The 14868-nt window shown below is 48.0% G+C and overlaps 1 protein-coding gene across 3 annotated transcripts in view; it reads right to left on the bottom strand.

The window, feature by feature from the left end:
• Positions 1-274: 274 nt before the first annotated feature.
• Positions 275-14868, bottom strand: part of LOC143344255 (transcription factor hamlet) — a 57609-nt gene continuing 43015 nt past the window's right edge. For 2 of the 3 annotated variants that reach the window (XM_076770115.1, XM_076770114.1), the window contains exons 4-8: positions 11739-11870; positions 10377-10503; positions 5589-5688; positions 4104-4260; positions 275-4021 (exon numbers count right to left, since the gene is read on the bottom strand). In XM_076770115.1, coding sequence (XP_076626230.1) covers positions 1961-4021; positions 4104-4260; positions 5589-5688; positions 10377-10503; positions 11739-11870 — 2577 coding nt within the window. In that variant the 3' untranslated portion in view covers positions 275-1960. The remainder of the gene's footprint in view (positions 4022-4103; positions 4261-5588; positions 5689-10376; positions 10504-11738; positions 11871-14868) is intronic. The other variant, XM_076770116.1, reaches the window with a different exon arrangement.

Raw genomic sequence — 14868 nt, 5'->3', positions numbered from 1 at the left:
CTTAAAGTACGAGCACAGACGCTCGTCTGTGGTACGAGTTCAGATAGCGCCACTCGGCGGTAAGAGAATATTTAACGGATATTAGTTAAAAATATCTGATAGCAAAAGGTTCACGGAACTTGTACTACCTTTGCACGAAGAGACACTGCTACTTGCAGTTGACTTTCTAAATAAAGTAAATGTTTCAAGTGTAATATTTTAATAGTAATTATAATGAAGTTACAGGATGCTTTTATACAGTATGTATAGATAGAGTCGTAATATAATCATTTTTAATTATCTCGATCGACGTAATTATGCTTAATCAATCTGTAAGTTTATTATCGTCTATTAGTCAGAGCGAAGGAAGAGGAGGGAGATATGTAGAGAACACGTATCCGTAAAATGTTACGTGAAAAACAGGCAAAGTCCTACGTTTTTGTCAACGCAGTTACCACACGCTAGTTGTAATCGACGTTGCGAAGGGTTTCAAATGAAAATAAATCCAGAAAGAAACATTTTCTCTTAGACGCGTGTACAAGGACTTACGAAGGTTTCTCGTCGCTTCGCTTAACAATCACGACCACCTTGAACATCGAGAACGGGGTGGGAATGCACGCGATTACCGTTACACATCGAGAGAACAATTACGCGTCTCGATAAAGAATTTGTCAGCGACCCGGGTCGCGACCAATCGATAAAATTCCATCGTATATTATCTATATATTTATATATTAATAAAAACCACGAAGAACTTCTGTATCTTTTGTTTTTTGTTTTTTCCTTTTTACAAACATTATATATATATCACCTAATGGAAATTTGTACACAGATTCTCATACAACATGTTTCATTTAATTACAGGCTCGTTCCGTTAATCGCCATCCCCGTCGCTTCGGCTACGCACCGAGAAACGCGCGAGAAACACTTTACGTTACTCGCAAATGCGTTTCGAGTTTAAATTTTCCCGCATCCAAAAACGATTACGATCGATCTAGTTCCCCGAGGAAAAGGTCGTCGAACAATCGTTCTTTTCGATTCCTCGCGATAAATGTCTTCGTATCTCACCATTACGCATCGTCCTACGCGAATACCGCCCTAAGGGAAATTGGGTTTTCCGAAACTCGAACGGTTGCTCTGCCCTAGTGGAGCCGTGTTCGCGCGACGCCAAGTGATTCCGCCGCGAGGAAATAATACTAGGTGGGATTTGGTTGCGCGATTTCGGTAACAACGAGAGAAGGAACCGTGGACGCTCTTCGTAAGATTATCAATAACGTGCGCGTGTGGAAAGAAAACCAGACTGTAGGAACTACGTTATAGAACAGCTCTCTCGTACCGAACGTGCGTTACTGCGTGCGTACGAGAAAGGACAGTGGTGTACGTCGATCTCCTCTCTACGATCTTGCGTAAAGGGTGGAAAATTAGAAGAAAGAAGAACGAAAAAAGAAAAATAGAGAAAACAGAGACGTGGGAAACGAGAGTATGGTATCCGATCCGAGGACGCGCGTAAATCAACGCGAGAGTACGGTACGCGATCGGTTCGGATCGTTCGTTGGTACGCGTCCGGGACAGAAACGCTCCCGAAGCAACACTTTTTTCACTAACAAAGAATAATCCCCAATTAAGAATCGGTGATTTCGATGAAACTTTTGCACGAAGTAGCAAAGTACGAAATTTTAACGTTTAAACTGTTTTCCTGCGTGTGACAGTTTTCAAGACTTACCGAAACAAGTAGGTTTCCCGTTGCTCGCATTTGGGTCAGGTTTTCGGTCTTGGAAAAGAATTTCTTGATACAAGAGGGTTTCATAAAAATGAACGATTATCGGTTGGGAATGTTCCTGTGTACGAGTAACCTCAAACACGATCGACGGAGTGGCCAGAGTTGTAATATGACATCGAGACGATGTCACGCGTAGACAACGTCCTACGTGTCGCTAAAAGAGTCTCAGCGTTGATAGGCGAACTATGGCCGACCTATGGGCTATGTAGAGATCTCGATGACCGGTTCCGCGGTATTGTTGTTGAGCAATTCCTGCTTCTCCCTTAGCTTTAGATCGTATTGCGGGGGTGGTGGCGGCGGTGGCGGCGGAGTGGAATCTTTGACCTCGAGGGGCGACAAACCGTCGGCGTCGTCCAATGGCGAAACGCCTTCCTCGCTGTCCTCGTCTTCGTCGTACTCGGTCTCTATCTTGGATTCGTGCACCTCGTGCAGTCGACTGGGAATGTAGGCCGGGTGATGGGACGGCAGTCCGTAACCTGCTTCGCCACCGTAGGTCACTTTGCCCATAAACGATCTGATCTCGTCGAAGTACGTATCCTCTCGCTCGTTTTCGTTGCTACTGCCCGGCGAATCGGCCACCGAGACGACGCCGCTGCCATCGTCGGCTTCGTGTTTCTTCAGATGTCTGTCCAAGTTGGTCTGCTGGCCGAAGCACCTCTCGCAAAGAGGACACTTGAACGGTCGTTGCTTGTCGTGAATGTTCCTGACGTGTCTCTGAAGGTTGCTGGAGATGCTGAAGGACCTCTCGCAGTACTTGCACTTGTAAGGTTGCTCGCCGGTGTGTGTGCGCAGATGCCTGGTCAGATTAGCCGACCTGGGGAAAACCTTACCGCAGAACTTGCACGAGTAACGGTCTTTCATCTTGCCGTGAGCGTGATGGTGATGATGGTGATGATGGTGAGGCGCGATGACAGCCTCTTGAAACGGCTTCACGCCGGAGAACGGAGCCAGTGGTGGTCTGGCAAGCAGATCGAATCCTCCTCCACCTGGTCTAGCTCCGCTGAGCCCGTTCATAAGAGTTCCTAAAAAAGGAAGTCCGCGAGGCGGACCGAACGGTGGTAGTGGGGGTAATAACCTAGATTCGGCCGCGGCGGCGGCTCCAGGGGGTGCATGGGGTGCATGCCCGGCCGGAAATCCTGGAAAGTTACCGGTGGGCCCACGGTACATCGCCTCCAGAAACATCGGATGAATCGGTCTGGGATAGGCCATGTGCGGCGGAGTATTGGTAGGCGGTTGCTCGGTGGCCAGACTGGTTCTCAATCGTGGACTGCTGGCCACGTCCTTCGAGTCGACTTCCAACATCATGAGACTCTCTTCGTCGGGTTTCCGATGATCCGGGGCTGGTGGGGCTGGTAGGGCTGGGGGAGCGGGTAGGGCCTCTTCCATCGGTATCGGCCCGGGCGACGGACTGCGACTCTTTCTCTCGACAAGGTTGCAGCTCGTTTTCTGCTTCTTGGTTCGAACTCGTAGATCCAGAGGCTGTTCCGTGGTTTCTTGGTTCGCGACTGGTTCCGCCGAGTTGGTTTTCTTCTCGTTGGTTCTGGGTTCCCTGGGTTTCTTCGTCGGGTCGTCGTCGCTGTCGGGCGTAGGTTGAACGGGCGGTCTAGCCGGGGAGGGCCTGAACGAGGAAGTGGCTTCCTCGCCGGTGGATGGCGAGACCTTGCTGTGCTGCGGCAGCACCCTCGGCGGTGTGAAACGTTCCTTTTTCGGGCTCTCGCCTCTTTTCTCGGCTTCCTCGACCTTGGGCGGGAAGAGGAGAGGAGCATTTAAGAAGTTTGGAGCGTTCGGGAAGATACCGGGATAGGGCGCCATCAGACTGGGCGGATAGAAGGGCAGACCGCCCGGCAGACTGACGGAAGGCCGAGAATAGACGAGAAAAGGGCTGGGTGCCGAAGTCGGCAACTGAGGCATGGCTCCGGGTGGACCGGTCGGGGGCGTCGAGTCGCAGAATCGCTTGTGCTTGGACAACGAGGTCACCGTGCTGAACGTCTGTCCGCATTTACCGCACTTTATCTGCGTACGACAATCCGCATGCATGCGTTTGTGCCTGCATAGATTCGAGAACTGGGTGTAAGACTTGAAGCACACCTCGCATTGAAACGGTTTCACGCTACTGTGGATGTGGGTGTGCTGCTTCAGACCGGAGCTGGTCGCGAAGGTTTTCCCGCACTCGGTGCACGCGTGACTTCTCGCGCCCACGTGATGCGTCCTGATGTGACGCTGAAGGTTCGACGGGTCCGTAAAGACCTGTGGATTGTCCGACTGTTAGCGAAACTTTGAAAATGTTACTCCGGGGGGTTACGTATCGGGTTTTTTTGCCTTCGAGACGAAGGCGATCACTTACCTTTGGACAGTTCTCGCACGGATAATTACGAAGGTCACCGTGAACGATCGCTCGATGACGAACGAGAAGCGGTCGCCAAGCGTAGGCACGGGGGCAGCTGTCGCACCGATGTTGTTCCGCTGGGTATCTGTGACAGGTTACCAGATGGCTGTCCAATCTGGAAAGAAAATACCACGATTATCGGTTAGGATGATAACTTTACCGCACGGATGGAATAAGCAAGGATTCCGAGTCCGAACTAACTCTGATCAGCGACTCGGACTAGCACGGTCCTACGACGGAGTAACGTTCTCTTTTCTTCTCAGCTTGTCGGAAACAACTCCTCGAGCGTGATCGCGGCAAGAACACCTCGGCAAGCACCTCTCGAACAAGAGAGTTCGGATGTAATCGATCCGAGACAGCGCGCCACAGCAAAGACTGCGCTCGGTGCAGTCGAGGATGATGACTAAGTGACTCCGGTAGCGCGGCAGCGGACAACCTCTCGCGTAATAACGGTCACACGCCCCCAAGGAAGAGGGTGGTCATCGCGTATAGACGGGAAGGCGTGCGAGGCGAGGCGAGGCGACGGTGCGCACGAACCTCGAGGGTGTCGCGAGGTGGTCGCGCGGGTTACGGTCACAGGATGTGCCACGGTGTGTGCCGGCATTGATTTTACACCCTCGAACACACGTGTCGCGTGAAACCTATTCGTGGTGAGATAGTAGGTTCACGGTGACGGTGCGCCGTGCCAGATGAGCTGCGGGCACGCGACGCCTTCGATGATGCATAAGGGGGTGGTTCGATGCAACCGAATGCGGATCTCGCGCGTACTTTATGCGCCACAACAGGTGACTCTGCCGCCGCCGACCCGTGCCACACGGAAGTCGCTGGTGTTGCGACTTGTCAAGGGACCGGGAAACGGCAAACGGAACGAAACCGAATGGATGCCCGAATTTCGACCGAACGCAACAACGCCTCGCCTGATCGCGCGATCAATCAAATAAATATTTTAAAACGATCGTTTCGTCTTCGTTAGGAGAGCTATTTTATTTACCCACGACAGCCAATTAAAGAAACGCGTGTCTCGATTTATCCACGTATTGGTCGACGTTGAATCGTGGGAAGAAATCGGAAATCAAACAATGCGAGTCTCGCATCATCGGTCGAGTATTTCGCTTTTCGTTTCGTGGCGCAACGCAAACAGCACCGACCCCTGAAAAACCCAGAGAGATCGGACTGCCAGAGTCAACCCTCAAAACAGTTCGCGTGCTCGAGGCCCCACTTTTCCTACCGAGTGCAACTAACGAGTGAGATTTTCAATTATTCGCTCAATGAAATCAAACATCAACGTAGCAATTAGTGGACCGTTCGATGGTTCTATTCCTCGCTAAACGTTGCTGAAAAAGTACTTTGTTCTTCGGAGTTTATCGACGGGTATCGAAGGGTTTTTGGAAATCGGTGTAGCATAGACTGGTTCTGTGTTAAATCGAACGTTTATGTACTTACAGTTCGATGTCTTGAAAAGGCTTATCACAGACGGTGCATCTGGTCTCACCCTCTTCGTCGTCCTCTTTGTCCTCGTCGATGGTCCCACTGTGTTGCGAAGCTGCAAGCAGACGAAAGAAAAAGCGCGTCAAGCAGCAACGCCGAAACCGCGCGACGACCAAGAAACAGGCTGGAAGTCGTAATTCCGTTCCAGTTCGTGGACAGGCTGCGGCTCTATAAATTCTACCCCCGAGAACGATGATACGTGGCCTGTCGCGGTGTGGCCGAATTACGTGATCGAGAACTACGCGGGGGCCAGCGGAGAGTGGCGTGACAAGTGGACGCCGGGATTGTTTCTGAATTATTAAATCAAACCGGCACTATCGCTTTATCCGAACACGGTATGTCTACGAGCTGTCCCACCAACTCGTACTTCCTTTCTGATTATTTATTCTTTTTAAAAACGTTCAAACACTGTTTCGATACTCTTTCTCGCACTGTAAACAGGACAAATTCTTGTCAATCGATTGAATATCGCCGCGATTCACGACCATTAAAACTCGAGTTGGATCGAAAATTGAAAATTTCGTATCTGGAATACTTAATAAAATAGCGAGGCTGCCGCGGTGAAGACCGTCACCAGCGAAATACCTTTCGTCTCTTTCGTTAATCGGCCACGATGCTGCAGCAGTCAACGAAGACAATGAACGCAATGATGCACCGGTAAGCCGGTCGTACGTTGTCCCGCGAGCGAAAACGCGAATGGGGTGTCCGGAACCGCTTCCTATTGGTACAACCGAGGTCGCTGGCCAACCAATCGCAGGTGAGACTCCGTTGCCCCATGCGGTCTCGCTTCACCCCCGACTGACAGAAGCAACGGCAGGTTAAATCAAGAGTTCGTGAATCAGTCGAGTTACTTTTTACTTTGAAGAATCTCTATCGACTGGACGATAAGGTACACGACTTTTAACTTTTACGGAGAATAATTGGCAAAAGAAAACGAATATTTTCGCTACGAGAAACAATCGCTTTTCAAGCATTTAAATTTCGGAAGAAAACATTGCAAACGTATCTTCTTTTCGAGTTTAATATTTAAACGCAAATTTACGATTATACATATGTATAAGGGGCAACGAGAATGGACGGATCAGTCTCGAAGACGTTAAAACTGTTTTAAAACGATAATGGGAAAAATATTAACCGATGGATGTACGTCGATCGAATATTAGGCAGGCCGGTAACAAAGTCGAAACGACACCCGTCTTCCAACGGTTATTTAAATCTGCCGCTACACTTGTTCCAACCATATGGTCGAACGATAGCCCCCAACGGACCTTCATGGGAACCGGGTACAACCCCTACGCCACCAACTACGCCCCACATCACGAACTAACCCCCCATAGAACGTTAATCGTTTCGCCATCCACGACTAATTTGAAGCAGCACGCCGTGAATTTAAACAATGAAAAATGCGGTTGACCTCGCTCTCTCGTAAACGGGCATCGTTGTCGGCGTTTGAAAAAGAACACTTTAAAGAAAACAACTTGGAAAACTAGACAAAAGGTAAATGAACGATTGGATGATAGGAAGAAGAACATTAGGGGAAATTTAAACGGACGAACGAGTTTCCTAACAATTCTTTAGTCTTTGGTAGCTGTTAATTACGCGTACGTAAATCGTTGTACAGGTTTGAGAAGGCAAATGTTCGCGATGATAAGTTTATTAAGTTTATTTCTGTTACAGAATACATAGCCGCGTAACATTCAGTTGTATTCCATTTCTATACTATTTGCGCTACATACGTATAGTTTATATGCGATGACTGACGAAAAGCTGGGCCTGACGAAATATTACGTCGTGGAAAGTCAACAGGTGGGATTCACTTGGCAACACCCCCTGTAGCCGCGTCAGTTGGCGGTTGCATGGGAAAAAGTAACGGAAATCAATGTTCCCGTGACATCGTGACGGACCAGGATCAAGTAGATACGCCAAAGAATTCGAGCGAATCGAGGGAACCTCGAAGCGGAACCGGCACCCCTGCGTCGAAATACTACGATAGCGTCGTATTTATATCGTTACGAAACACTCGAACGAAAGAAAATATCATTCTACTAATACGAATTTAACATTTTTTCTAAAGGTACTATGCAAATATTATACAAGACGGTCACTAATTTCACGTCTACAAAGAACGAAACGAAACGAATGTATTATTTGGTTCCTAAAGTATCCTTACGATCAAAAATAACGGTTATCGGTTCGACACGGTCCTAACTTGTTCTAATACTATAACACGTTCCAAAGAAGGTTTCACAGCGCGTCGAAACACAACCGAGTGAAACGTTAAACAGAACAGAACGTGTCATTGGTTGGACGAATCGAATAGGGTTGCGGCGTGTCGTGCTTTTTCGTCCGGCCCTCCCCGCACGCGTCTGCCACCCCCTCGGAAAACAGCGTCGCGTGCCCTTTTATGCGCGGATACCCCTTTTTTTCAGGCAGTGCCTTTTCTTTTTTCCTCTAGACCGTCCCTGAGGCCAGGTTACGCGCGCGTTAATCGACAATACCGGGTCATAAATTATTTCCGACCCTAAATAGAGCCATCCAGGAGCGTCTCGTAGAGAGATGCGTCTCGTAGAGGGAACGAAAAGTGTAGCGGGAAAAGGGGTTAGAGGGGCAGAGATCAGAGAAAAAATAGGCGCCGCGAAAAATCAAAACCATAACTCACGCTAACTGCCATTTTGCCAGTTGCATCTACGCCCCAATACGCGTTCCACGCACCGTGGTTTACCGAATCGTCGAAAAAGTTCGCCTGACCAGAAATCATAAACCCTCGTGTCGCTTGTCATTCGACGAGAGGGCATTATTTTTCAAAAATCTGCTCGGAGGAAATATTTTTCTTCCCCGTTCAGCATCAAAAAATCTCTATTTTGTTTCACCGATCTATTAAAAGATACGATCGAAAGCGTACAAACGTTTTGGCAGAGATTTTCTCGCTGTTTTAATACGTCCGTGTGCATACGCACGCCCCTTGCGTAGGCACGTTAAAGCTATTCCCTGAGTCTGTTTCGACCCTTCTCCCTCGAAAATAAAAAAATGATCCGTTCACGAGAAACAGGGTAGAGATGTCCATCCCTCGCAACGGTTGATACATGGTGTACCGTTTGTTTGACATCATTATTCTCGCTGCACGCACCAGCTTGTCAGAGATTTCTCGTAAAAATGGCTGTGCTGGATGAACGACGATGCCGTTCCACCATTTTTCTGTACTTTATAGACGGCACACGTTTTCCATTTCTAACGCTCTGTAAGGTTAGGATGGAATTATCTTGTCGTTCGGTAAAAAATATCTAATAATCGGAACGTGATACTATCTAGAAGGAAAAAATTCAATCGACGATCCTAGATTTCCCGCTCGAACTTCCGTAATTACGAATAAACATTTGCCGAAACCGTTGGTGCGTATGCTTCCGGGGCAGCTTGTCCGTAGTGGAATCTGAATCGGGGTTGGCAAACTAGAAATTTGGCTCCCCTCGTTGTAGAAAATTTATAACAAACGAAATCTTTGAAATTTTAATTGGTCCTGGGGTGGGTGCCGATTTAATTAAGAACGAAGTAGAGCACTCGTAGCGCTACGCTGTTTGCTGTCTCCTATCCATTTACGAGCCGGTGAAATTACGAGGAAAAATCGTCCAACGAACGAACCGTAGACATCGGGCCGCTCGAACTTGGACAATAATCTCGGTTAATTACCGCGACATCTGGCTGTCGCTTATAAACCCCCTCTAATCTACGTCTCGCAGTCATCCGGATATTCTGACTGTCGCGCGGGAGTTACAACCAAATAATTATCAAACGGTCGAGTGCTTAACCCCTACCCGTCGTCGCGAATCTCTCCAATATATGTACATGATAAGATATACATATGTGGTTTATGGACGCTGGAACTCCAGCACATTTTAGTCGCGAGGCTAGACGATATTTGGAACAACGATTTCCTGGCAAATGGATAGGTTATGCTGACCCTATTCCCTGGCCCCAGTTCGCTCCCCGAGCCTAAAATCCACTTTATTATTATTTACGGGGATATTTAAAATCTTGTTGTTTGAAAAATCGTGCAATTCGTGCCTGTATCGAACCGAACCCAAACCTTTTATTTATTTAAGAGTACTGAAACTGTTCTCGACATACCATATTATGGAACACCCTGTGGCTCGCGAGAGTCGCTTTGCAACGAAATTTTAAGTGGCACGGGGTAAGGTGACGCGCAGGTCGAGTGCGTCTATCTCGAGATAATCGACTCTTATTACCGAACAGAACAGGGGTTAATACGTTACGAGCGGCCAGGTGAATCACGCTAAAATCACGGGTGCATGACGAGCAGCTCGTGCAGTCGACGATTACCCTCTGTCCTCCCTCGCATCAGCGGTAACTCAACTTTTAAAAGACACCTGCCCACCGCACCGCCAGCTTTCGACTCGTACGCGTTAGCGATCTCGCGCGAACGCACGGGCACGAGTCAGCGCGATGGGTATCGGCACGAAAAGTCGTAAAGCCTGTTTGCTGTCGCAGGCCGGACAATCGAGAATATTTTCGGGGGTTCGATTATCTGTTGGTTCGTTTCCGCTGGAACGTCGGTAACCTCGATCGACGTACGACATTTTTGTGCGTTTCCACAACCGCCCTAATAACTATTATTTATTTCCGGATTTCGATTACTATTATGTATGGAAAGGTCCAAAGAGTGCGTTAATAACTGTACGAGACGAGTGTTCCTCCAATGACAACAAGATCGTACTCTTTGTTACTCACCGGTCTCCCTGTCGCTTCGGTCCTCGGTCGTATTTTCACCGAGCATATCCTGGAGCTGAAGAGGTTCTCGAACTCCAAGAAGAAGCTCTTCACCCGCCACTATGTCTCGTACGGCCTCGTACACCATCTGTGAACAATGACACCCTTGAATCTTCCGACCCTCTCGGCACCATTCGTCGCAAATTATCTCAAGCTACTTCGAGTAGCGCTCGAAATGAATACCAAAGATTCTGCACCGATAACCATGAACATTGCCACGGAATTAGTACTAGGCAGTACGTAAAATCGTAACGACAACGAAGAAGGAAACGATCGATCGAGATTGCAACGATTTCGCGCACCCTGTGACCATCAAACTCTCGCCTCCGCGGGACACACGTTTTTTTAGACGCTCGTAATCCACCGAGAGTCCATAAAATTCGAGAACAATGATAGGAATCTTGGTATCGTCGTCGGGAGGTCTCTGAAAAGTTCCCATTAGAACGGTGATTCTGGGGGTTCTAACACAGAGAGAGAGAGAGAGAAAGAGAACCGCATCCCCCATTCCCACAGCGATTGCGAACGGGGCGTATAGCAAGTCGACGAAACGACCCCGTGGGGTGACTTAATAACTAAACACCCTGTATACGCGTAGCTTAGGGCGCGCCCACATCGTCACGAATACCATGTGCCACCGTTCGCATAGATAGAAAGCCGCCAGGACGCGAGCCCGGGATCAACCCCAAATTGACACCGTGACCTCCATTGCTTCCGTTCGAAAGACATCCGGACAACCAACGGTATTCAAATTTTGACAAATTTTAGGAAAGTTACAATTTCATCGCCCCGTACTCGACATTGGAATTTCGTTACATTTAAACGAACACGTTAGAAAGTCGTCCCGTTTGGCGGTTACGATCGTAAACGTTCGATGAAAATTATGGGAATGGTAGGTAGGAAGTTATTGTTAATCAAGGTTTGCGTTTCCATCGTTGCCTCGTTAACGGGTCACGGAAACAGTGGCGGACCGTGCGACCAACTTTTTTTATTAGTTTCTCCTAGCACGCGTGAAATTAGTCGCGACTGGGTCTGACACCGTGCAATTATTTCTTCCTATTAGCTGCAACTGTCGATCGAGTGTCGGTTGCGTTAGAAATCGAATTTCCTAAATGGTCGACGGCGTATGTTACGACGCGTTGGTACCGACTTGTAATACAATTAGCAGAGCACGCGTAACTCCGTGGCAAAGGGAACATACATCGAATGTGACCGGAAGTTACGATCGTTAAACAAATCGATAGCATTTCACGTTCTCTTATTATCTAACGGCCGCATCGCTCTCGAACACCGATGCATATTGGCGTTAAGATTGTCGTTAATTACCTGGCCACCGATGAGCACGTGACGCATATTAACAGCGTGCGGACTGTTGGTGCTTCGGACATATTTCAGCCAATTATTCGTTTCGTGGGATGCGTCCAACCAACCCCTAACTCCGCTTCCACCGGTATGAACCTGGAAAAAACCATCCAACATTCAACGACCAAGAAATATAAAATATGAAAATATACATTTGCAGGTAAAATTTTTTAGCTTTGTCGTCGTACGCTGTACTTGGCGTTATTATCGACGCGACTAAAAGGAAGTTCGAGGACAGTTAGGAGTCGATGAATGTGGTGCTCGCGTAGAAAATAGTTGAAACGAATGCGAATTTCCGGAGGTAGGCCACAATGTTTCGGATCCGGGACATTGCGTTTAACGGACTACCGCCTACGAATATATCGCCCTCTCGTCACCCTTGCTCTACCGCATCGTGGCTACTGTTACTTCCTGCTCCAGCATCCAATAGGGTGTACTTGGCTCTCCCTACTTTTAGGGCGAGACAAGTGATTTTTTCAATTGTCTCGCGCGAGCTCGCGCTACGCTCCGAGACGCTTGGTCGGTCAAGCGTTTCACCCTGATACGCCCCTGGACAGCCTGTTTCTCGATGCTCCTCCCGACTAATTTTTCCCCGCCACTCTACGCACATTTTACGCTTCCACCGAGGACCTTGCTGTCTCTGTTCTTGCCGCGGGAATCGCTACGATGAAACTTTACATTTTGCGTAGTTGTTCAACCGATGCGCGAATCCGTTTCTTGCAATTAATTTGTGGCAATCGTTTACTTGCGTACACGTTATACATTTTCCACGTACAATACGGTTTTCTCTCTAACGTCTATTTAGAGTATCCAAGGTAAAAGCTTTTTGCGTTTTGTGAAAAGCAAATTTTTCGAGATTCGTGTTTGCGAATCTTTCGAACGCTTATCAGAAACGTATCTAAGGACAGTTCGCCACAGGCTTCCGACCGATGGTAGGTTTTATTCTACCACCTGCCGGTGGCGAGTGTAACTAGGTACGGTCATAAAAATCAATGAATTCTGCAGGTGGATAAGCGTTTACCTTGCAGGTAAGTAATCAGGGTTACCAAGCCCCGGGAGACGGAACGCTGTTTCCCAACAGAGAACCTCGCTCATCCGTGTATCCCGGATAATCCGCGGTTCGAATAAACCATCAAAACATCGGATCATCCGCAAGCAATTTCTTCGCATAAAACGCGATCGAGTAGTTTGCGAAAAATATTCGAGATCTTAGTATCGACGATAAAATGTCTCGAGCGAGAAGTTGTTCGTAACTTTTGGGACTTTAATGATTTCTCGCGTGGTCGTTTCGTTCCTTGGAGTATCGTTGATCGGCGCGTGGGTTGTTCAGGTAGTGCAGGAAACTGGTGATGCCCCATTATGTCGGACCAAAAAGTGGGACAGTTTGGCGAAAAGGTAGACGAAGAGAGACGGTGGGATTCCCTCGGCGCTTATAATGGCTAGTTTAGCTGCACTGGGCTTACTAAGGACCGTTTCCGGAGAATGGGCACGAACGAACCATCGCGATGGGAGTTTTCTCCTCTTCTAACGCGACAGATTAAGATGTTGCCGCAGATACTTGGCAGATTCGTTACGGTGAGCAGCGTTTTTGCTAAATATAAAGGGAACCTGTTAAAATTCACGCCTCAATAATCGTTAGCGTTTCGACTCTCGATCGGTTCGAACATTCGACGCGCGCAGAAGCATCCTGCTTCGTTCGATTTTCAATGCCTTTCGAAGAGACTCGTCGTCGTTGGGTGTGAAACCTCTCAGCGGGAACTCCTATCCGCTTTGTCGGCTCGCGCGGACATGTGCTAACAATTCGTAGGACAGATTTGGCTAGCCGTGGATCTTGTTCGTTCCTATAATCGTGGCCACGGAACCTTCCTACTGCAAACGAGGGGCTACGAGCTCCGAGACTTCTTCCGCATTAATGTCCAAAACTCTTGGACGATTAGACGAAAATGCTCTACGTTTCGTTCGGAGTAATAATTTCTATTCCCTCGTTCGTTCCCGTCGAATGGAAGAGAATTAATTACGAGTCGCGTATTATTTCGGCACAATAACGACGGACACACGGAGGGAAAAATGGTTCAAAGGGAACAGAGAATGGGAACAAACGCGAGCCAAGCGGAAGGTAGACGAGGAGGAAGAGAGAAATGGAAAAGGAGAGAGCGCGAGAAAGCGTCGGTGTCGACGGGCGACACGCGAATAAATTATAATTGCATGATTCCTTGAGCCTCTTTAGCGCCGCGGCGCAACGAAATTGCTAAAATTGGCAGAAATTGCACGACCATTTTAATTACATTCCCAGTTTACACACTGACTTTTCTCTATGAACTTTCATCCATCTCCGTACGTTTCGGAAAATCAGCTGACGCTTAGCTCGCGGGTACAAGTTGGCGATAATAATTGAACGACGCGTTTCTGGCTTTAATGATGGATGGAAAAATAGAGAAGATATAATGATAGTAAGAAATTACGAAAATTTTTCTATCCAATCACTTCCGGTGCCAGTTCTATTTTTAATTATACACGTAACTTTATTCTACGAATTTATTCCGACAATCGTTTCAACATTATTTGATATTTATGTTGCGATTTCAGATTATAGAGTCTTTGGCGATTTTTTCTTTCTTTCTTTCTTTCTTTCTCCTCTTATACTTTGGAACGCGTGTTCCGCAGCGTTTCAACAGACTAATTTAACAAGACCTTTTCACGAAGAGAATCCTGCGAATCCGGAATACCTCAATTTGTCCGTTCGTGAGAGGAAGACGATCCTAGGTTCGAAAAAGGGACGAAGGATCGAACGAGCGAACAGCCGACAAGACGCATCCCGGTCGTCGGTTAATCTGCAGGACACGCGGTCAGGAGGAATCTTTCTCGTTCACCCGGCATGGGGCCTGCAGGACACAACCGTGTCGTACAAAACACGCGATCTCTTCTCTTTTCCCTTTGTAACCTCACACCTCCAACAAAAACGAGCCGACGAAATATCCTTCTGCGTCGGCTGGTTGGGTTTTACCAGAAATACCCCACGAGAAAGAAGGCTGCCAGACAACACGGCAGATTCTAGTGAGTCCTTCTGAATGGACCCTCGTAATCGGCAAGGTTC

Source organism: Colletes latitarsis, chromosome 8 (genome assembly GCF_051014445.1).
Source record: "Colletes latitarsis isolate SP2378_abdomen chromosome 8, iyColLati1, whole genome shotgun sequence".
In the NCBI taxonomy this organism is placed as follows: domain Eukaryota; kingdom Metazoa; phylum Arthropoda; class Insecta; order Hymenoptera; family Colletidae; genus Colletes; species Colletes latitarsis.
The sequence above is the reverse complement of the archived record's forward strand: the minus strand, read 5'-3'. Positions and strand labels throughout refer to the sequence as shown.